At 40.3% G+C, this 22391-nt stretch overlaps 3 protein-coding genes and 1 long non-coding RNA gene across 7 annotated transcripts; 1 reads left to right on the forward strand and 3 right to left on the reverse strand.

The window, feature by feature from the left end:
* Positions 1–394: 394 nt before the first annotated feature.
* On the reverse strand, positions 395–5750 carry LOC148982000 (trypsin-like). Its single transcript, XM_039685791.2, has 6 exons — positions 5126–5750; positions 3485–3505; positions 3223–3391; positions 2841–3109; positions 2602–2744; positions 395–773 (listed from the first exon to the last, which is right to left on the reverse strand). Exons 1-6 carry the CDS (start codon positions 5172–5174, stop codon positions 480–482), a joined length of 945 nt encoding a protein of 314 aa, XP_039541725.2. The 5' UTR covers positions 5175–5750; the 3' UTR covers positions 395–479.
* A 933-nt stretch (positions 5751–6683) lies between these two features.
* On the forward strand, positions 6684–20673 carry rundc3aa (RUN domain containing 3Aa). Of its 3 annotated transcripts, XM_089128413.1 has the most exons (12): positions 6687–8077; positions 15566–15681; positions 15762–15895; positions 17312–17360; positions 17461–17546; positions 17639–17728; positions 17824–17904; positions 17999–18164; positions 18988–19145; positions 19239–19358; positions 19496–19596; positions 19730–20673. In XM_089128413.1, exons 2-12 carry the CDS (start codon positions 15613–15615, stop codon positions 19870–19872), a joined length of 1197 nt encoding a protein of 398 aa, XP_088984539.1. In that variant the 5' UTR covers positions 6687–8077; positions 15566–15612; the 3' UTR covers positions 19873–20673. The 3 variants fall into 3 exon arrangements, with proteins under 3 accessions (XP_039541722.1, XP_088984539.1, XP_039541721.1); XM_039685788.2 differs by lacking the exon at positions 17312–17360 and having other exon boundaries at positions 6684–8077; positions 19499–19596; XM_039685787.2 differs by lacking the exon at positions 17312–17360 and having other exon boundaries at positions 6689–8077.
* Positions 9346–13504, reverse strand: LOC120489143 (uncharacterized). Of its 2 annotated transcripts, none has more exons than XR_016155095.1 (2): positions 12440–13504; positions 9346–10775 (listed from the first exon to the last, which is right to left on the reverse strand). It is a non-coding gene; the product is annotated as an uncharacterized LOC120489143 (long non-coding RNA). The 2 variants fall into 2 exon arrangements; XR_016155094.1 differs by having other exon boundaries at positions 12436–13504.
* Positions 13608–14889, reverse strand: zwi (zwilling). The gene has a single exon (XM_039685795.2). The coding sequence runs from the start codon at positions 14887–14889 to the stop codon at positions 14641–14643; it is 249 nt and encodes an 82-aa protein (XP_039541729.1). The 3' UTR covers positions 13608–14640.
* Positions 20674–22391: the final 1718 nt, after the last annotated feature.

Genomic DNA, 22391 nt, shown 5'->3' on the forward strand with positions numbered 1-22391 from the left:
CTAACACTAACAAAAAAAAAGGAAATGAAAGAACAGGGCATTACATAACTTAATAAGTTACATATTGAATACAGTATAGAGTTTGTAGGCTGTGCAAATTGTACATTTTCTGGGCTTTTTTGTTAAGCTAGAGTGAAATTAAGAAAGTAAAAGTTTTATTTCTTATTAGAATACAAAAAAGTTAGGCTAACAATTTGAACATTTATGAATATAAAATCAACATAAAGGAATTTAGTTTTATTATAAATCAGGCAAAAAATAACAGGTTTGGGATTAGTTGAAAAACCTTGTATGATATTACTTGTGATAAAAGAAATAATTATGCACACCGAATATAAGGCGTTTTCATTTCCAGCCTTCATGAACAATTATATATCATTGATATATAACATATACTCTGAGGGCACGTGTTTGCCGAACGCTTCATTAGAGCACAACATTTTAATGTAAACCTCTTAATCAAAGAACCCTGAGAATAATCATTCAAACAATTTCTCTGAAGAGAGATATAGGGAGCATATGAAAGGAATAATGGAGAATGTGATAGAAATGGAAAATAAAAGCAGGTTAGGTTTGCTTCTGAAACTGGAATTGAATTCGACAAATCCAGGCTGGTTGCTGCTTATCTGAGAGTTGATCCAATCCTGGTACTGAGACACTCGGGTGTACACACCAGGATAATTTGGTTGTGCACATCCTTGACCAAAACTCACAATGCCAGACTGAATCCACTGGGAGCCGTTCCTACTGACCAATGGACCTCCAGAGTCTCCCTGCATTGATAAAAACATTTATATCTGAAAATATAGTCACAATGAAATACAAAATTAACACTGCTTGAATAATAATGCAGTATTTCTCATAAATTATTTATTGGTGCACTTCATTATTTTTTTTTTAATTTATGTGCCCTCATCCTCTTCTGGGTTGGAATAAAAAAAATGAAGCGTTCATCAGAGCGATCACAAAACCTTGAGAGCTTTGTTACACTTGAACTTGAAATTGCATTGCAGACCACACACAGATATGAAGTGGTTAGACTTGCAATGCATTTAAAGTGCAGAACTTCTGCCAAATCTGATAGTTCAACATGAATACATTATGTGACCCAATTCCCTGAGATGGGAACGAGACGCAGCGTCGATGGTGCTATTGGGATGCCATCTGCTTCTCCGCTGAACCCAGTGTCTGAGGCATGTGTGAAACTAAGCTATTGACAGACTGTCATGAGTTTAGTCTATGTTTTTGTCTTGTTTCATGTGTTACAGCCTCTTGTTATATTGTTTAGTTTGTCTACCCTTGTATTAAGTCGGTGTGTGCAGTCTTTGTTGAGTTCTTAATGTTATTCCGGTGAAGGATTAAGGATGCTCGATAACTTCCGCCGATCGTAGAGTCCAATGCAATACCGAGAATTTATATTGAATTTTATACTCCATGGTTATACTAATGAAACGTTAGTCACAAAAACAGATAAAACAGACACCCCTCGTTGTGTCTATGCTTCTTTTTAAAATTATATTAAATAAACATAACTATATATAAAATTACATCTAAACGTATGTACGTTTCGTTTCAAACGTACGTATGTACGTTTCGTTTCCTCCGCTTTAATCTACACAACCGGAAATGGACGAGCATCCTTACGTCAAATGCGGAACTTATGCGTGCATATAGCCCATTCACTGCCATTATAAAGCTTGGAAGAGCCAGGACATTTAATAGCCTATAACTTCGATTGTATTTTTTTCAATCATTTAGTCATTTACACCTAGGCTTGAGGGTGAGTAAATCATGGCTAATTTTTATTTTTTTGTAGAACTATCCCTTTAAGGCTATCTAGTGGCAATAGTCATGAAATGTCATATTATTATTTTTCCACAAGAGGTCAGCAGAGACACACAATGGATTCTAGTATGATGTTTTAACTGGTCTTTGCATTCACTGCAGTTTTTTTGTATTTAAGCAAGAGAATATGAAGAATGTGCATATTTAAATTATTGTTAAAATCCAGTAATATAGAGGTAAATAAATACATTAAGATAAATATCAGAATGAAATGATAAAAGCTTTCTGCATAAAAAAAAAAAAAAGAAGAAGTGTAATTTTAATTCATCTGGACATTTTGACCTGTGAGGGAAGGATTTATAACTCACGCACAAGATTAAAATAACTTCCCCTTTCTCCTTGCAACAACCACTTTTCTCTGATGGGCGGACAGTCACTCATATGAAATCACAGCAGTAGCCATAGAGATCCAATCAATTACCGCTCTACATTTTTTGAGAAGCCGTTTCACTTGGATTTGTCACAATAGGGAAGAAAAGATTATCATTACTTCTGTTTCATTCCAACTTTAAGCTGCAAAGAGTGTGAGCTCCTTTATGAAAGCAAAGGATACTACTAGCATATTCAGTGGTTAAATTGTGACTGAGAGAAGAGAGACAGATGTAAGAGTGGCATATTTTGAGTTTTGATGTTTGGACTGAATCATTGGGCTAATTTTGTAACTTAGATCTGGCAACCCTCACAGGTTGGTAATGTACAGGTAATGTATAGGTTTGTAAATTAAAAAAAAGGTTCAAATCATTGACTGATACTTACTTGACATGAATCTTTCCCTCCCTGATTTAGCAATCCAGCACAAATCATATTGCTTGTGATGCCACCTCCATAAGCATTATCACAGTCACTGTTGCTCACAATTGGTATCATCACCTCCTGCAGTATGTCAGGAATCTGGGTGCCTGTGACATAGATGAGAGGACGATTTAGTGTCATTTAATAGCCATTTAGAGTGAATTGTTGAGCTTTACAGTATTTTTTTTTTCAAGTAAATTCACCTCCAGCTTGTAAAAGGCCCCATCCAGTGACCCAGCTCTCTGTATCTGCCGCAAACACACTACCAGCAGCCGCCAGACAGACAGGCCTGATATAATCAGAGAACGTCACGGAAGAGGAGAGCTGGAGCAGTGCTATATCGTTGTCATCGCTAGGATTGTCATAGTTAGGATGGTTAATAAATTGAATCGCTGTCCTGTATTCCTCATAAGGGTTTGAACCCGACTGGCTCCGACGTCCTAGGTAGATCATTATGGTACCCATGGAGGAGCTGTGAATAGACTAACTCAGTTTTAATTCCACTGTGATCAATTTATAATTGTGTCTTGAGGAGTATGTAAAGGGTTAGTTCACTAACTAACCCTTTAAGCTTCAATTTCATACCTTTGGAAGCAGTGAGCTGCAGACAAAACCCAGTCTTTATTGATTAGACTCCCGCCACAGAAATGGCCTCCAAAATAGTCACTTTGAATGCTGACTTGCCACGGCCAAGACCCTGCCGTTGCATCCTGTCCTCCAACAATCTTGTTGTTGAAGGGAGCTTGACCACATACTGATTATAGGAAAGAAAATGTGGGAATTTCCAAATAAAATGCCCAAAAGCAATGTGGAACAAGAGTGTTATGGTCATTATATGACAACTTACCATCTAACTGGCCGAGAGAACCTATGAGGGAGACAGATACCAGATATTTACATAAACACTTACAAAGCTGATGAACTGGTTTGTGTTACCTGTAACTTCGCTATCTCCCCTTTTACGTAAATGTTTTGGGACATACTGTTGACTTGAATTAAGATAGGCTAATTCTTTCTCATGAATGTAGCCATCTTACTAAAATCAGTGTTGGGCGTAATGCTTTGCAGGTCATCAGATTACTTTTTTCAAGTAACTAAACTAACACGTTATTTTTGAATTTAGAACAAAATAGCTGATTTACTTTTTTAAATATAAGTAACAGGTTAATTTGTTTTCCCATTTGTTGACTGACACATCTCCTGTCCCCATGTTGAGAGAAATCAAAATCACACAGAGAGGGGGGAGGTGTTGTGTGTGCCCTGTGTCTTTGTGGAGTATTGAATGTTTTCTGTTGATGTTCTTGTTTTGAGTTTCCAGTTTCATGCCTCGTCATGCCTTTGTTTTTATGTTTGATCACGTTTTATTATTAAATTGCTTTTGGGTTATCACTTCAACTTGTCTCCAGAGGATTAAATCATTACAGAATACTCGACCAACATAGACCCAGCAATTCTTCTTTTCCGCCTCAGCCAAGGTAAGCGTCCAGTTGAGGATTATGTGGAGCCTTGTCACGTCATGCCTGCCCAGCCAGAGACTGTTCACGTCCAAGATGCCAAGATGGCTGCCGCCACGCCTGAGAGTTTGTCTTTGGCCAAGATGGCCGTCCTTCCAGAGCCTCGTCCCAAGAAAATTTTGGGGAGGGGCAGCAGGTACCTGATTAGGTTTTCTATTTGAATAGCCTTTATTCCAGAAATATGTTGCAGTTATGTTTAAGCTGAATTTTAAACATAATTTGTTCCAGTCTTCAGTGTCACATGATACTTAAAGGGATAGTTCACTTTGAAATTAATTTTTGGTATGTTTTAGCTTTCCTCAAGGGCATCCAATATGTAAGTGTCTTTGTTTCCACAGTAGTTTCAATTTTGATATTTTTAGGTCAAACTGTTCTTGTCTGTCAGTCATATAATGCAGGTCTATGGTCACCACCTCAAAGAGCATGCACAGAGAAGTCCAAATTAAACATGATTTAATAACTCATAAATGTAAGTACAGACTGATGACCTAAGACACAAAATGAGCGGTTTGTTTGAGAAAACGAACAGTATTTATATTGTTTTTATCCTTGATGTAAACTAAAACATACCAAAAATGTCTTTCAAAGTGAACTATCCATTTAATATGCTAATTTGCTGCGGAAATAAATATCATTATTATCAATGTTGAAAACAATTGTGGCCATTTTTCAGGATTTTTTAACATAGTTCAGAAGAACCATTTATCTGAAATAGAAAAGTTTTGTTACGTAAATGTCTTTACTGTCAATACTGTTAATGCATCCTTGCTGAATATAAGTGTTAATTTCTTTAATTTGTTTTCCAAAACAAAATTTCTTACTGACCACAAACTTTAAAAGTGTGTTTGCATCCATCAGGTATCGGGGTGGGAGAGTTACAAAGGTCCTTCGCAACAGGAATCAAATTGACTTGTCATTATTAAACCATTTAAACATTATTAAGCTTACACTTGTGGACTTTAGTAAGATCTTACCTGCTATGTTGAGAAGTATGATTCCAACAACAGCTATGTTAAACTTCATACTCGTCTGTGTGTTCTGACTGCTGTCTGCGCAACTCTCAGATCTCTAATGATGTAAACCAGGTGCTGTCCTGTTTATTTGTTTAGTTCTCAGCCCCCACCACCATGGCTCATATTGTTTCATATGCCTTTATTCTCAGTATTTGCAGTACACGCCCCAGTCATCTGTCATTTCAGGTCTTTGATGTCCATGATGTCGCTTAGGACCAAATAACAGCATACCAGATGGAGTAGACCTACAATCTCATAAATTCACAAAAGTCTTCAATTTTCTTTGCTAGTTCATCTTTTTTCTCTATGCCTCTGCTTTTGACTGCTTATGCCTGACACTTGAAATAAACTTAATCTTTACTGTCACCTCTGGTTAACTGAGCAATGCAAGAAGAGTCACACACAGTACAAAAACATGTAAAGAAAGTTATTAAATCTTATGTCTAGAAATGTCAGTTCTACTTGTTTTGTATACTGACTTTCTCCATCTATGTTGTGTAAAATGAGTGCTTTTATCTTTATCGGTTATCCAGATTTACCGGTTTTAGGACATACATGAACGTTTCTTGGAAAGCATTTCCTCTAGCCATGAGAGATGACAATGATGATTATGACGACGTGAGAGGTAATGAAATGTACAATCAACTGCATGCATGATTTGTTTCCAAACTCTGTGCTGGTATCATTCATAAAGACGTAGGCAGCATTTATTTGATCAAATATATATGGAAATATTGTGAAATATTTTTACTATTTAAAATAACTGTTTAGTATCTTTTAAATGTCATTGATTTCTGTGATGGCAAAGCTGAATTTGCAGCATTATAAATGTCTTTACTGTCACCTTTGATCAATGTAGTATAAAATAATGTGTAGGCCTATCTATGAACCTGTATTAATTTCTTTCTTCTGTTGAACACAAAGGAAGTTATTTTGAAGAATAACCAGACAGTTGATGTACTCCATTGACTTCCATAGTAAGAACATAAATATGTTATAGAGCCCATCAACGGTTTGGTTACCAACATTCTTGAAAATATCTTCCTTTGTGTTCAACAGATGAAAGAAATGAATTCCGGTTTGAAACAACTTGAGTATGAGTAAATGATGACAGAATTTTCATTTTGAAGCATGAACAGTGAATTTGAACAGTGTATATTTAAAGGGATAGTTGTCACAGTGTGAGTTCATGACTGATTCCTGTCTGTGTTTCCCTTGTCTTGTGTGAACTTTAGTTATTTCCTGTTATGTGTCATGTTTTGTAGTCCTTTGTAGTTTTTCTAGTTTATTGGTATCCCCAGGTGTTTCTGATTGACCACGACCTTTTGTTATCTTGTTTAGCTTGTTAGTCTCTGTATTTAAACCCTGTCTGTTTGTTTTGTTAATAAATGTGCTCGCGATTGGATTCACTTTTCTGCTTCATTCCTTCCGCATTGTTACAGAAGAACTACCCAAATCATGAATCCAGTAGTATGGATCTCACCGGATCTTCACAGCATGAACCGGGAGTTTGCTGGACGCTGCCTCCTGCTCCTGCTATCTCATCCTGGGAAAAGAGATAATTAAGATGTGTTACCGGCTGGGGGCAAAGGTTGACCTGAGGGTGCTCTCCGATCTCTCCGGTGTGGACTGGAGAGGGGCACTCTCCAGATATCTGGAGAGCTTCTCCCGTGGCACGCCAGGTCATCTGATCTTCACGTCCCGTCCAGCCCAGAGCCTTCCTCGCTGGTCACACCCAGCACTGAGCCTTCGCCACTGGTCCTGTCCAGTTCAGAGCCTGAGCTCCACATCAGCCCTGCCTATCCAGAGACTGTTCACATACGTCTGTCCAGCCAGAGACGCTTCACGTCACTTCTACAGAGCCAGTGTCTACGGACAAGATGGTCGATCCAGAGTGTGTGTGTGTGTGTGTGTGTGTGTGTGTGTGTGTGTGTGTCTTTTACCGAGCCAGTGTATGTTCCCTAGCCAGTGTGTGTGTGTCTGTTCCCAAGCCAATGTGTGTGTTGTCTGTTCCCGAGCCAGTGTGTATGTCTACGGTAAAGATGGCTGCGTCAGAGACTTTTCACGTCACTTCCTCCGAGCCAGTGTCTACAGACAAGATGCCCGAGTCAGAGACTGTTCACGTCACTTCTGCCGAGCCAGAGACGCAAGATGGCTGATCCAGAGCCAGAGTCCTGTTCCTGAGCCAGAGTCTGTTCCTGTTCCCGAGTCTGTTCCTTTTCCCGTTCCCGAGCCAGTGTGTGTTGTCTTTGGGGTGGCAGCTCCTGTCTGTTTGGGTGTTTTTTATTCACAAGATTGGATAGCAACTAAATGATGCGCATCAGAGGGGATTTAGATGTGGGTATACGCAAAGTTGACTGAAAAAGAAGTGGGTATACTTCGTATACCTGCGTATACCCTGCACTACAATAGTAATTTCGATTAGTAATTATTAAAAAGCGTAATTAAAGGAAAGGTGATGTGACACAGTGGTAAATGTGCCTCTGTCCCAACTTTTTGGAGTGTGTTGCAGCCATCAAAATTAGTTTAGCCTATATTTACAATTAAAATTCAATTAGCCATAATTTGGTCAGTAAAACCACTAAAATCTTTTCTTTGTACTTTTGACAGTTAAATAGAATTAACAAATCACAAATTCTTTGTTAAAAAAGTGCAAGTGTAGTAAAATGTTGTATTTGTGTGTAGCTCTGTCGTCCCCCAGCCCTGGAGTGGGCATACCTCCATCCAGCAGCAGCTCGGCGGAAGAAGGGAGGGGTTTGAGTCGCGCAGCCGGGAAACTGAGGCTCGATGCAGCCTCCGCTGATTCATGAAGTCAGGCTGTCTCCAGACCGCAATGGCTATGGGTCTAACGTCGAAAAAATCGTCTTCTAGAAACGTCGGCGTGGAGCGCAAGAATCTAATCACCGTCTGCAGGTAGCTAGTTTGTTGCATGACATATCGAATTGCTCTCACGACACCAATCGTGTTTTCATTTAGATAATATCATGTTACCTAGCCTTTATTATTTTTATTAACTGGGACAAAACGTCATGTTATTGCATCTTTTCTGATTTACATTCTTGAAGATGAGGCCCTCAAGGACGTTGGTCCCTTATTTAATTACAGCATCCATGACGTCATTACATCCATCCGACGATTTTCATGCCGTGGACGCTTCACGCGACATGCTTAAACCACACCTGACCTTCACCCTCACAGAGCCTTTCACAAAGATGTTTCACATGATTATGTGATATTGAAACATAATCAAAATAGATCTTATTTATTTTCTTAATGCATGTTCCTGGCCTATTTGTGAACAATTGGTGGATAGAATGTTGTTCATCTCAAAATCAAATAACTTTATCTCTTTATCTCATTAGCAGAAACAACTTTCTGCTAATGTAATTTAGGTTATGGTGTTACTTTTAGCGAAAATGATATTAAATTGATCTCCTTACATTTACTGTTTATGAATATGTCAAATGCACCTCACATTTAGTTGCACTTTTCAAATAGTATACACACATTTTTTCTCGTTCTACTATCTGACTGATCACCAAATCTCACAAGAATTACTGTAATGTCAACTTTGTTTTTATTCCTTCATCATGCCAGTGAGTAAGTCAGTTTACTAAATTTGTATGCAGTTATTAGTAGTCATTTACAGATGTTTTATCAATTCAGATATTAAAAGTTATTTTGTTTTAGCTCTCGTTGGGAGATTCACATCATAAAGGTCTTGACTTAATTGCACATAAGTCATTGCAGATTGGAGAGGCTCAGCCCTGTATGTGCACATTTTGTCCCAGCACACTGTGCAACATGCATTGGTGAGTCATGACTGAAGTTTATGAGGCACATAGAATTCCACCACTGCATTCTGTTCTGCAGGGCTGTGTGGGACTGCACCAGAGCTGCACTTTACCGGTTGCTCAGTACAGCACATTAAGTGGATGTTGAATTATTCATGTTTGGGGGCGCCCCAGCCAGGCCACGTACAGTTGCTGAATGGACACAGAACACTGTCACTCCTGTTGGGACAGCAGCACGATTGTGTTGTCATAATGTAAATGCAGTCAAAGAGATGATTGTGATGTGGCAAGCTGTTGTGACATCATCATCCCCATCTGTTTGCCTGCAGACAATAGGAATATGGGTTCTAGTCCTAAACATAAAATAAATCTACAAGAAAAACAATCTTCATTAATGTCAGCTCATATTTATTAAGCATACAGCACTGTGGTTAGAACCAAACTTTCCAAGGTTCTACCATCAGGATGGCATAATGTAGGAACTGTTAAACACATGAAACACATGCTATGCTAATGCATGGGGAAAAAACAAATAAGAAAGAATTACAAATATGGACTTCAGACCTCACAGATTATTATAAACACAAAGACGCTTTTGTTGAAAAGGGCAGAGGCCTTTCTCTGCTACCCACATCTCTCGTATGGCCACTCGAGAGTTGTTTGTGACATTGAACAAATAGACACACAGGACGAAGAACTTGACAAGAAAAAAAAATCGAATCTTAATTAATGGCTGCTAGCAAAAAAATCTCAAACAGTGCTTAATTAAATTGAATCGTGATTAGCTCCGATTACATGATGCTCTTAGGGACACATAGCTAAAGTAGCTAAAACCTCCCGTGTCTCTATCATGAGTGTTGTATTTCTCTGGTACATTGAGATCAGGAGACATTTCAGTTCCTTCACTCTCAATCATCAAACCCTTACCCCCATTGTCGTGTCTCTCAGTCTGACAATTCAATGCCCATGTATGAAACTTGTTGCTTAGTCTTTAGCTAACTTTATACTAGGTTGAAATTCTCAACGGTCAGGGAAATGTTTGCTTTTGGCCCCTAAATCATTAGTCTTCGTGGTAAATGATCAAAACTGGAAATCAGGGGCAAATCTAACCAATATATTAATCTTAAGCATCTTTGCTGAAACTGAGAGCTGTTGACATTGTGGAAAAGAGTTTTGACCAACAGACACACTTATCTCAAAGCTGAGCTCCTTCTGCGCTAAGATCAAAAGCATTAGTGATTTTGCATGTCTTTTGCCTATTTTACAATGGTGGTTACACATATACAGTCTGGATCACTGACATAACTATAGACAGTAACACAGTTTCAGTTTTCTACTTTTTCAGTTTTTACACTCACACTATAACGGATGTCAGTTTCAGGGGCTAAATAAAGGTTTCATTATAAGGGGGCACTCACGATACGTTTACATGTTTGTTGGTTGTTTTTTACTAATGAAATACATTGAATGCACTGTAAGTTGTTTTGGATAAAAGGTCCTTCCAAACATTGCTGTCATATACAGGGCAATAGCTCAGTACTTTAGACCATAACATTTGTAACAGTGTATGGCAGTAACATCACTATTGCCAGGGTTTTATGAAGTTTATGAAGTGTAAAATAAGGCATGATGACTGCCTCCCAGGTCAAAGTCGAAAAGTAAGAGTTCCAGCGGTCAAAGAATGGCTCTTGTTGATGTCCCCATGTCTTGACTTTCCAATAAAATGGTATGGCCCGTTTTGCTTTTCTCCTTGAAAAAGTTTTCCAGACAGCTGAAGCTAGTAATGCAAATCTGTGGACTCCGGTGATTCAAGAACTCTGCAAGGATGAGCATTTGAATTCAGTGTCAGTCTTTGTACAGTACAATCAACAGCTTTAGTTTTGTGTATGACTTGTCATCTGAATGATATACAAGAAGCCACTGGATGATGTCTGTCTTATGGGACTTAGAATGTATCGTATGGGACATAGTTATCTTGATAATGTTTTGGAGGTTGTTGATGGTGTTAATTTTCTACTTGCATTTCCCTTAAAGGTTTTGGAGATCAATATTACACAAATATGTTTTTAAAAGGGAGGGAATTGGGTTTCAATTGCCATATTTTCAGTTCAATCTTCATCCTTGAAATGCCGTTCCTTGACCATCTGATTTCTTAGGAACATGTCTTGGCACCAGCTCAGCGACCTCTGACTGTTTCTTTCATGATAAACTTAAACTTCTAACTCAGAGCAATCAGGCTGAATGAATAATTACACAATCAATCGTTATCACTTACTTAGCTTCTCAGTCTACACATACCTTACCCATTTAACTATCCTCCAGTTCTAGGAAGCAAGCTTGGGAGAGGAGGGCCAGAACATGGAAATAGGGATGATTGATAGAAAGGGTATGGGAGAGAGGGACCAAAGCATAACAAGAAAGTGGGAGGTACAAAGCAAATCTAACCTTATTATCAGTGGCCTGTAAGCTTTAAAAGCTGAGAACAATCCAGAACCCTGAGAAAATTAGAGGTAATTGCGTGTGTAAGCAAATGTACCTTGAAAAAACGAACAAAAATCTCAAGGGTCTGGTTTTTGGCCTGTTACCAAAGTGGGCGAGACTAAGAACACAAAAGCCATTTGTTAAGTGGCTGCACGTTTGTTTTTCAGTGTCAAATCGTACCAAGACAGTCTTGCTGCCACATTTCTATATTAGCATTTCAGCCCTCACCCTTTAGCCCTCACCCTAAGAACCTTTAGAGATCTGCACATCTTCATATTTGACCAGGCATAGTGCGCAATCCAATTATTTGGTTGGCTGGTGTTCGGAGTTGTCCTACTCAAATGATTAGCATTGTTCTCAGAGTGTGGGATTTTACATGCCCTTGTGGACCACCTCTGTGGAACACCTCTTGGATGAGCCATAGAGCCAAGGAGAAAATCTAGACTCAAGAGTTTATGATGTTTAGGGCATTCAAATCTAACTGAGCTGTCATTACAGAGGGACAAATTTTGCTCAGGTCAAATAATGAAGCAATGAAACAGCGAATATCAAACAACTACAGGTGACTAAACTGAAATCCATGCTGGCAAGATCAGTGATCTGTGTAAAACCTTGAAATAGCAATATTACATAATGAGAGGTATTATCATAATTTACGAAATTGCTAAAAGTAAATCTATTATTGCTGCAAATAATAGTCCATGTCATAACCATCATCCTTTGGAGCTGGATTCATTAGTTACTAACCTGTATCTGGGATGTATTCCAGAGAAATGAAAACAAAAAAGAGACTTGGTCCAAAATGGATTTTTGTTTGAATGGCAATTTTTTTTGCAAGATGCAATAAATTATCTCCACAGAAGGTACGCTGTGATGAAGATGTTTCCTCAGCTGTTGGTGATATTTGCTTATGTTTTCTTTGTTTCCAGCTTGGCGAAACTGTCCCCCCATACCACTCCCAGCACCCTCCACCCTCCCCATAGATTTTTGACTTACTCGCCATTAAAGAGTTTTCCTCTTGGGCATGAAAGCTTTTCGGAAGGACGTAGACTTGGTGCCTCGGCTGAATGAGGCGCCACCCATGGAGATCTTTGTCTTGCCACTGGTGATGGTGGAGGAGCCCAGGGATGTTGTGCTCTTCCCGCGGGAGATAGAAGAGTTTCCCATCAACATCTTGGTCTTCTCTCTCTTGATTGATGTGCTCCCCAGGTTGAGGGCCGTCTTGCCCTCTGTGATACTGGTATTACCCATGGTGGAACCGAAGGTGGTGGTGGAGAAGCTCCAGGAAGTCTCCTCCTGCAGCCAGCTTAGACGATCTTACCCGGAGCACGTTCACGGTTAAATCTTCTCTTCTTTCCCTTGGGAATCTTGTGCTCTCCTGCTTCTACAGGATAAGGTTACGATGGCTTGGCAGCAACACATCCCAACTCACACAGACAGTGCCTGGCTGGGTGTGACAGTCCAAACAGCTAGTGTCGGGATGGGACAGGAATGCTAAGCGTGGTGAGAGCAACCCCCATGCAGCAGCATAAAGCACTTGTTGAGCAGCATAACGTGGGCTTCGCAAGGCCACATACCTCCCCTGTGTGCCGTGAATGGACAGAGGCTGCCGTAGGAGGCCTTAGTTCTATATGGGGGCAGAGCGGACAGTAGACCACATTGTACCGTCGCTAAAGCGAGGCACTGAAGAACACATTGTTGGGTGACACAATCGGGGGTGACATCACTCAGTTCCGTGGCATTGTGCCTCCCTGGAACTGATAGAAATTTCTTGACTTATACTGTACATGGGTTCTGCAAAAGGTGTCGTGTTGACTGAGCCCAAGACCTCGAGACTCAAGGGTGTGGTCTACTTTAATGATTTTGTTATATCAGACCCCTCAAATGTGCATTAAAATTAGTTATTACCGAAGCATTGTTTCATATATAGCCTATGCTTGGTAAAAGGTAAAGCCTGTATTTTTGACCTCTTTTTTTTAAAATAAATCAATGGGACGAGTGGAATCAAAGTCTGGAATACAACTGCACAGTCTGACAAAAGAAAGGTGGATTTTACCTAAGATATGATTGTAATCACATTGTATAGTCTGACAAGCAAAAGTGTGTGCCTAACTTAAGGTAAATTAAAATAAACCCTCTGAAATATTTTGAAGACAGACACATTAAAACAATGTTTTAACCAGTTTATAGGTCTATTTATTGACAATTCGGATTTAGTTGATTTATGCTACATTAATGTAAGATTAAGAAGTCGAAGAATTAACAATGCGCATTTTATTTGTAAGGCTATGGTTGAAGTTAAAATGTTTTACTATGACTTGGTTAGTACCAATTAACTGATACAATTCCACTTGCAAAACAATCTCAGATCTGGATTCCTGATCATTATCCAACTTAGACCCTTCTGCATGTGAACAGCAATAAAAGCCATTCCAGTTGTGGAAGTGCACACCCTCACACATGCATGCATGCATGTTCTCTTCATGGAAACCAGATTTGCGCCTGATCTCTGAACATGTTCTCTCAGACAAATCTTTATTTTAAAATCATATCTATTCTCTTTCAGGGACAAAGATGTCACGCTCAGTTCCAAGCTAATTTAAGGAACACTTGCACTTCATATTGCCTCTAGAATGCATTTGTGTGCAATTCTAGAGCAAGCTGGCAAACACTTGCATCTCACAAGACATCCAACCTGCTTGAACGCTCTACTTTAAAGTCAGTCTTTGTGGTAACATACACATATACTGTACATAATCTGTTTGCAGTTATATTTGTGTCTTTATGTCACAGATGAAAATCCCAGTAGAGATTCCATTGCGTTTCCTTGCCTTTTTTGAGGGAAGTCTTAACTACAGTGACAGACTTCTCCCCTTGACTTAAAGTGGCCTTGCTCAAAGAACTAGTAGTCTCTCCATGAGTGATTGTAGTTGTACCCACCACAAACGCAGTCTCTCCCTTCCTCAGTTTGGTCTTGCTCCTCGAAAGAGCTGTCTTCCCCCATGACATGGCCTTCTTGCTTTTCATCAGTTTGATTTTCCCTTTTGTAAAGCAAGTCTTTCTCAATAGAAGAAAAGCCTTTCCTTTTGAGGCTTCCGAGTCGTCCTCTTGTTGTATATCTGTTGTCTTGTCCTTCTCAGTGCTCTTTCTTGCTGTTGAAGTCTTTGTCTTTGTTTCAGCGTTTGCGGATCTCCTTTCCATCTACTTGGTCCGGCGCTTGGGCATGAGGGCCTTGCGGAAGGAGGTCGTAGTTTTGCCTCGGCTGAAGCTGGCTTTGCCCAGGGATATGGTGGTCTTGCCTCTGGTTATGGTAGAGTCTCCCATAGAGGTAGTGGTGACCCCACGGGTGATGTTGGACTTGCCCATGGTGATGGAAGTCTTGCCCCGGGCTATTGAAGAGCCGCCTACAGACAGGGCAGTCTTCCCTTCTGTAATACTGGTGTTCCCCATGAAGGCATGTGGGTCATCAGGTCTTCGAACTCTCAGTTCTCTCTCTGTTTCCTCTTCCCTTTGAGTGGGCTAGAGTCTTAGCATACCAGCGCCTTGCAGGTTTGACTGTGCTAGAAGAAAACTGTACACAGTATCGGGACAGCCCTAAATAGATCACACCACCATTTCAGCAAGTGGGTGGGTGGAGAAAATGAGTGTGTTAGGATACGAGGGAGATTCGCTCACTATAGTGTTCCTTTAAAAAAAGCCACAGGGGTTTGAATGGAACCCAGGCGAAAGGACAAAAGTCGCCACGCCGACAAGTAGCATAACGCTGTTGGCCAGGGCACAAGGACTCCAATTGTGATGGCAGGAGTGATAACGTGAACGTGGCATCAAAAGGGCATTGTCTTGCACACAGGACAATTGGGATTGACCTCAGCAGTCCGCTGTGGCACCGCTCCCGAAACCGCCCGTCTTTACATCAGTCAGAATGGCAGCATTGAGTGGGGCCTGCACCAATGCTAGTTTTTGTATCTGTGAGATGCTGATTATACTGTTAGCGAAGTGTGGGGTTTCATCACTGTGTTGCTCTGTGTTTTTGATGAATTTGGAGTTTCCAAATCGGATCTGTTACGTAGCATATCTAGCGTAACTCAATTTTACTGCTGTTACTCTTTCTTTCTCTCCCTCTCAGGTTTTCTGTGAAGACGTTGTTGGAAAAGTACACTGCTGAGCCTATTGATGACTCATCAGAGGAGTTTATCAACTTTGCAGCAATTTTGGAGCACATCCTCAGTCACCGTTTCAAAGGTATACATTTACACAACTTTTTCTGTCAATGCCCAGTGTCAGTACTCATGAATAATCTTTTTTTTTTTTTTTTTCATCAGGTCCAGGTGGTTGGTTCAGTTCAGATGGCCAGAGGAGTTTTTGGGACTATATCCGCCTGGCCTGCAGTAAAGTCTACAACAACTGCATCAGTAGCATTGAGAGCATTGAGAACATTAGCACGTCACGAGCAAAGGCAAGACACTTGCAACCTTTCAGCTTCAAGCATTCTATCTTTACCCTGTGAGAAGATTTTCTAATTGGTTGCCAGTCTTGGATTTGAGTCTTTAATTACATTCACACACAGTTCAGTTATTTACCGGAGTCACAACCATATTACATGTATATAATCAAACTTACAGCTGTAAATTTTCAGGACTCACAACCGCATTCTCGAAAAACCTCACTGTGTCAACGGAACCGGACTGGAAAACTAATTTAACTGTCACGACTCACATCACATAGTGACTTTTGCGTAAACATATACGCCACTTTCGAGTCAAGTGGCGTGTTATCTCTACGCATTTTGAGCTATCCGCGTGTATCCGCGTGCATGCGTGGATGTCTACGCCATTAACGTCTGAGTGATTCCGCGTGTCTGTACACGCCGTCAAATATCCGCGCGAAACGAAGCAAAATGTAGATCTACATCTGGGGAGCGATCTTTTTTTTTCCTAGGATGGTAAGGGAACAGTCATAAATGCCATTAACCTCAGTGACGGTTAGGTTTAGGGACGGGGTTGAGGTAAGTCATATATTTATATATACAGTAATAACGTTAAGTCAACGGCGTTCATAAACGCGCTGAAAAGCGATTATGCGTCTTGATAGCACGCTAAAAATGGAAATACGAATTGGCGTGTCATACACACGCTACTTCATGAGATCAGTCTGTAGTGCAAGAGAGCAGCCGAGCACAAATGCATGTCTATCGCGTGTACCGTGGGTTTTCCTATGTTGTTTCACTTTTGGTAACTTACAGTGACAGAGAAATGTGTAGTGTGTCATCTGAAGGTTTTAGATCCAGTCACTGTTCTCCTCTGGAGACAGTTTTGTGTTCAACACGTGACTCAAATGCTTCTCTCTCCACTCAGATATTAAACCTGCTGTCAGTTAATGAAGGTTTGATGGATTCTTTTGTTCACTCGATTGGACTTTGCCATCTATGATATTACTATGATATCACTGTCACAGTGTTTAGGGTGGCAGGGTGGCTCAGTGGGTAGCTGTCTCCTCCCAGCAAGAAGGTCCCCATTTTGAGCCCACAGTTTAGTGTTCAACACGCGGCTCAAAGCTCCTCTCATCACAAAGAGGCTCGATTGACTTCTTGAGTGATGAGCCAGGAGTCCTTTCTGTGTGGAGTTTGCATGCTCTCCACCTGGCGTGGGTTTCCTCCAAGTGCTCTGGTTTCCCCCACAGTCAAAAGTGGATTGGACATCTCAAATTGTGAGTGTGAATGTGTCCCAGCAGTCTCAGTTGTGCCAGGAAGGGCAAAACCTGTGCCAAATCAAATATGTGTCTGTGAAGCAGAGCCTGCAAATGAGTGGAAATAACGCTAGAATGGACTGTCGCTGTGGTTACTGATTATAGAATATGTGCTTGACTCCAATAGATGCTACTGTAAGTTGCTGTTTGAACGGGACATTTGGAGACTCACACCTATAAGTACATGCAATTGTCAATCCCCAAAACTGACAGTGTGAACATAGGCTAGCTAGGTTGCAAAGTTTTTCTATAAGTTATTTTCTTGTTTTCTTGCAGGGGCGAGCCTGGATTCGTGTTGCTTTGATGGAGAAGCGTTTGTCGGAATATGTAGCCACTGCGTTAAGAGACACTCGGACTACCAGGTCACAAACCTTGTCTTTACAATGTGTTTTACAGCTATCTTCATCGTTTCAAAGTAATTTAATGCATTTGTAAATGTATATTTGCACTGCAGAAGATTTTATGATGATGGCGCCATTATGCTAAGGGAGGAGGCTACTGTTCTGACGGGTATGCTAATTGGACTCAGTGCCATTGACTTTAGGTAAAAGCAACTTGCATAAATGTGAAGTTTGAGTGATTTTTCACCAATGAGTGATATGATAATACTGGCTGTCTTTATTTTTTTGCTGCCATTAGTTTCTGCCTGAAAGGAGAGGTTTTGGATGGAAAGACACCTGCAGTGATCGACTACACACCTTACCTTAAGTTCACCCAGAGGTAGAAGGTTTTAATACATTTTATTTGCTGACCAAACACAAAGCCTAATCCTTTTAGTGCCCCTTAATATGCTGCTATTGATGTGGCCCTGCAGCTATGACTACTTGAGTGATGAAGAAGACCGCCGCAGTGTGGACAGCAGTGCCAGCGATGAGAGTGTAGCTGAGCATCCTTACATTCCTCTGGTCACGGACGAAGAGACCTGGAGCAACAAGTGCAGAAAGATGGAGCAAAGATTCAAGATTGTCTATGCCCAAAAGGTACTGGAAGTTTTTTTTTTACTTTCAGGCACTGGGTGATTTGGTTAACCTTGTTTAAATTAAAGGAGTAGTTCACTTAAAAAAAAAAACTTTTGCTGATAATTTACCCCCATGTCATCCAAGATGACCACTTTCTTTCTTCAGTTGAAAAGAAATTAAGGTTTTTGATGAAAACATTCCAGGATTTTCTCCATATAATGGACTTCATTGGGAACCAAACGGTTCAAGGTCCAAATGAGAGTTTCAGTGCAGCTTCAAAGGGCTTTAAACGACACCAGACGATGAATAAGGGTCTTATCTAGGACCCTTCGAGTTATGACTCGAAAAAAGATTTGTTCATTTTGATAAACGAGTTTGAACAGGAGAGTCACGAACGCTCATCGCAGAACGAAGGCGAGCATTATTCATCGTCTGGTGTCGTTTAAGCCCTTTGAACAGTTTGCAGTTTTCACTGAAACTCTCATTTGGACCTTGAACCGTTTGGTTCCCATTGAAGTCCATTATATGTAGAAAATCCTGGAATGTTTTCATCAAAAACTTTAATTTCTTTTCGACTGAAGAAAGAAAGACATGGACATCTTGGATGACATGGGGGTGAGTAAATTATCAGCAAAAGTTTTTAAAAAAAAAGTGAAGTCCTTTAAGTCTTTAGGTGTTTATTTCATTAATTAATAAACAAATAAACAACTGCCATGTTCCAACACACAGCTGTCAGGACTCTTTACACTCTTTACAATAAGGTTTCATCTGTGTTAACAGAAATTGTGCATTCATAAAGTAATAGTGAATTCATATCCTAATCCATGAATATGTGTAATTTTAGGGTTATTTAGAGGAATTGGTGCGCTTGAGGGAGTCCCAGCTGAAAAATGTTGAAACGGAGAACAAGAGGCTAGATGCTAAATTAGAGGATCTACAGGTCCAGAGTCAACAAGAGAAGAAAGAACTGGAGGCCATTATCCTGGAACTACAAGCACAACTGTATGCACACACATGCACACACACACGCTATTACACATTCTGCATTCGTGCCAACAAGAAGTCTTTTTAGCTTTATTCTGGTATGTTTTGCAGCACTGGCATCATTCCTTGCGAGTCCTCTCATTTAGTAAAAGGCTTATCTATACCACTCATTAACCAATGGACAACTGCACAAGCCGCCAACAACAAAGGAAACGTAAAGCTGTTCCGTCGGTAAGCACTGAGTCAAAATCTTAAGACCATCACCACTCAGAACACCTCCTCAGCAACTGGATAGCAATATCCTGGAAGTCAGGTTTTGCACAGGAGAGCCCCACTCAGTCTAGTCAATCTAATGTGTTTGGGTTTAGGAGAAGTTTTCACAGTTTGGACCTCTCAGCTGATGTGAGTTTGAACTCTGACTCTCAGAAGGAAGATGGCCATCAGAATGGAGATAATGCCTGGTCAGCAGGTAAAAAACACACGGATTAACATAAATTACAAGCCTGTCTGAGTACTGATTACTAATAAATCTTGTTTTTCTCTTCTCTTCTCTTCTCTTCTCTTCTCTTCTCTTCTCTTCTCTTCTCTTCTCTTCTCTTCAGCTAAAGACAACACTCCCTCTATGCTCGGTCTTTGTGGTTCTTTGGCTTCTCTACCCAGCTGCAAGTCTCTGGCAAGTCTCAAATCCAGCGAGTATTTGGTCAACATCAGCAGAGAGCCAAGTCCTGCCCTGTCTCCCAGCTAGGGTGCGCCAAAGTACAACCAACAAAACACTCTCTGTCTCAACTGTACTTTCCCGAAGAGACATCACATTATTGTGCAACCAACATCCTCCAACGTTCCCAAGGATCTGAAACACAACAGTGTGGATTGATTGTGTTTTATGGGTGAAGAAGGTGTTTAATCTGAATTTGGTATTTGTGAAGTGTAAGATCCAATCTTAAAAATCCATGAATGGCGAACCCTCCTGCACCCTCTAACTTTCCAATTTATTATTCACTCTTATCTTCCACCCTCCAGTAAAGTCTTCATCAGAATGTTTGAATGTCTGTAACATTCAGGCAAATATTAGAGCCCAAGGGCACAGCACCAAAGGCATAAATAAATCAAAGTGATCCTAAAAACTCAAGACTTGGCAGTTACTCATTATACATGTTAACCACAGCCAAATCTCTGATTTAGACATTATTACCTCCTTCCTATACTTATCAACTTTGAACAAAAGATACAAGGAAATAAAAGAGAGAGACCAAGGGAGTGAGGAGGCAGAATCTGATGCCTCTATCTGCATGTGAAATGCGCTTTATTGAGGCTGTAAGTGCATTGGCTTACTCATTGTATTTGTGCCTTTGACAGTTATATAATGTGACAGCAAGCATTTCAAGTGTTGTCAGCTAAGTTCAAATATTTGGTAATATTTATCTTATTGGTGTGTCGTCGTCCACCCCCCCCCCCCCCACCCCAGTTTCTGTATAATTGTCTATTTTGTTATGCAGTGGTGGCTCTGCAGTTTTGAATTGTAATAAATGATTCTTCTGTCATCTTACCTCAGACTTGTTTCTCTGAATATTGCAAAAAGCACTTAAATCTTAAATTCTTATCCGAGAATGCTTCAGGGCAAACAGCACAACAATACCAGTACAGCACTTCCCGGGAGAACTCGACATCTAGTGGATATTGCTTGTAATGACTTTGCAAAGCAGGATACAAACGCATTGTACATTAACGCATTCTCACCCCAAGGCGTCACCTTTGACCATGCTTCAATATTTGACGTTTTAGGCGCCCTTTAGCGTCACTTACATGACGCGATCCTGGCGTCATCTAACTGACGCTAAAGGAAAGCGTCAGTTAGAAGACGCGGTTAGGTTTAGGTGTGGGGTGGGGGTAGGGTACACGCGATCCTAGGGCGTCATCTTACTGACACTAAAGGGCGCCTAAAGCGTCAGATATTGAAGCATGTCCAAATGCTTCCCAAGGCAGTTAGGTGACGCCTTGGGGGTGAGAATGGGCTGTTAAAAGTTGTCATTCATCTTAGTTTTTATCGATCCACTTTTGTTTACTGCTAACTTGAACACCTCTGAGCGTTCAAGAACTCAACAGATATGTTTGTGATTTGGCTACATTGCAAAATGCTGCAAAACGCGCTATATGATATTATTATGGAAATAAAATATCTTTGACCAGCTGCAGTTCTTTTACCTCTAAAAGCAATCAGAAACATCAATAATCAATCTATCATAAAAAAAAAACCCAAACAACAACAACTATATAGGTCGACCGACCACTCTATATTTACATTCCAATTAACAACACTTGAGACCCTAAGGTCAGGGGCCTGTTGGATAAACATAGCCATTATGTGGGGCAGTCTTACTTTTTAGTGGGCTATCAAATTACACCAGTCTACCTTGTAATATTGCCTAATTGACTTAAAACAGTTATGAACAGTCTTAAAGAAAAAAAAAGAAGAAAAACAACGGATGCCTAACCTTTAAAACTACGTTAGTCTAAGCAGTTTATGCAACTGGCCCCAGCTGGTTTCACAGATAGAGCTTAGATTAAACCGGATTAGGCTTTAGTTCATTTAGGACATTTAAGTAGCTTTTCCAAACATGCCTTAAAACATTACTGGTGTGCATCTCGAGACAAAACAATGACACTGACATATTTTAAGATATGGCAGTGCAAGTTGCTTTCAGTTAAACCAGCTCAAACATGCATTTTAGTTTAGGACTAGACTAGATTTAAAACTCATTTGTGAAACCAGAGGCTTATGTCTCGTCAAAAATTATTTTTGCTTCAATAAAACCCATTTTCTTTCAGTTAGCAATGAGATCTGTTAACCTACCACACATTATTTTTGTCTGTTTTGTTTATTTTACCAACAATATAATTTATTTACACTTGCTACTCACGGCAGAGCACAAATTATGTCCAGCTCCTCTCTGGACGTAAAGGGTGGAGCTAGACCTAGCCCAGCTCCACCTTCGTGGACCTAATGGGTGGAGTTAGATATTATTGGGTTATTGTAGGATTTGGGGTGTGGTTTAAGCGTCTATCCCCCCACCCACTACGTCCAGAGAGAGGAACTTGACGTCAAGCTCCACCCATTGGCTCTGCAGTGAGCAGACTCTCCTCTCACTGCTGGAGGTACTCTGACAAATATGAATCTTAATGAAGTGGGCGGGGAGATTCGACTTTGAGAACCACCCCCAATAGATCGATGCTACCAACGACCAATAAGGTGTGAGTAGTATTTTT

Source organism: Pimephales promelas, chromosome 3 (genome assembly GCF_988280905.1).
Source record: "Pimephales promelas chromosome 3, fPimPro1.hap1.1, whole genome shotgun sequence".
Lineage (NCBI taxonomy): Eukaryota > Metazoa > Chordata > Actinopteri > Cypriniformes > Leuciscidae > Pimephales > Pimephales promelas.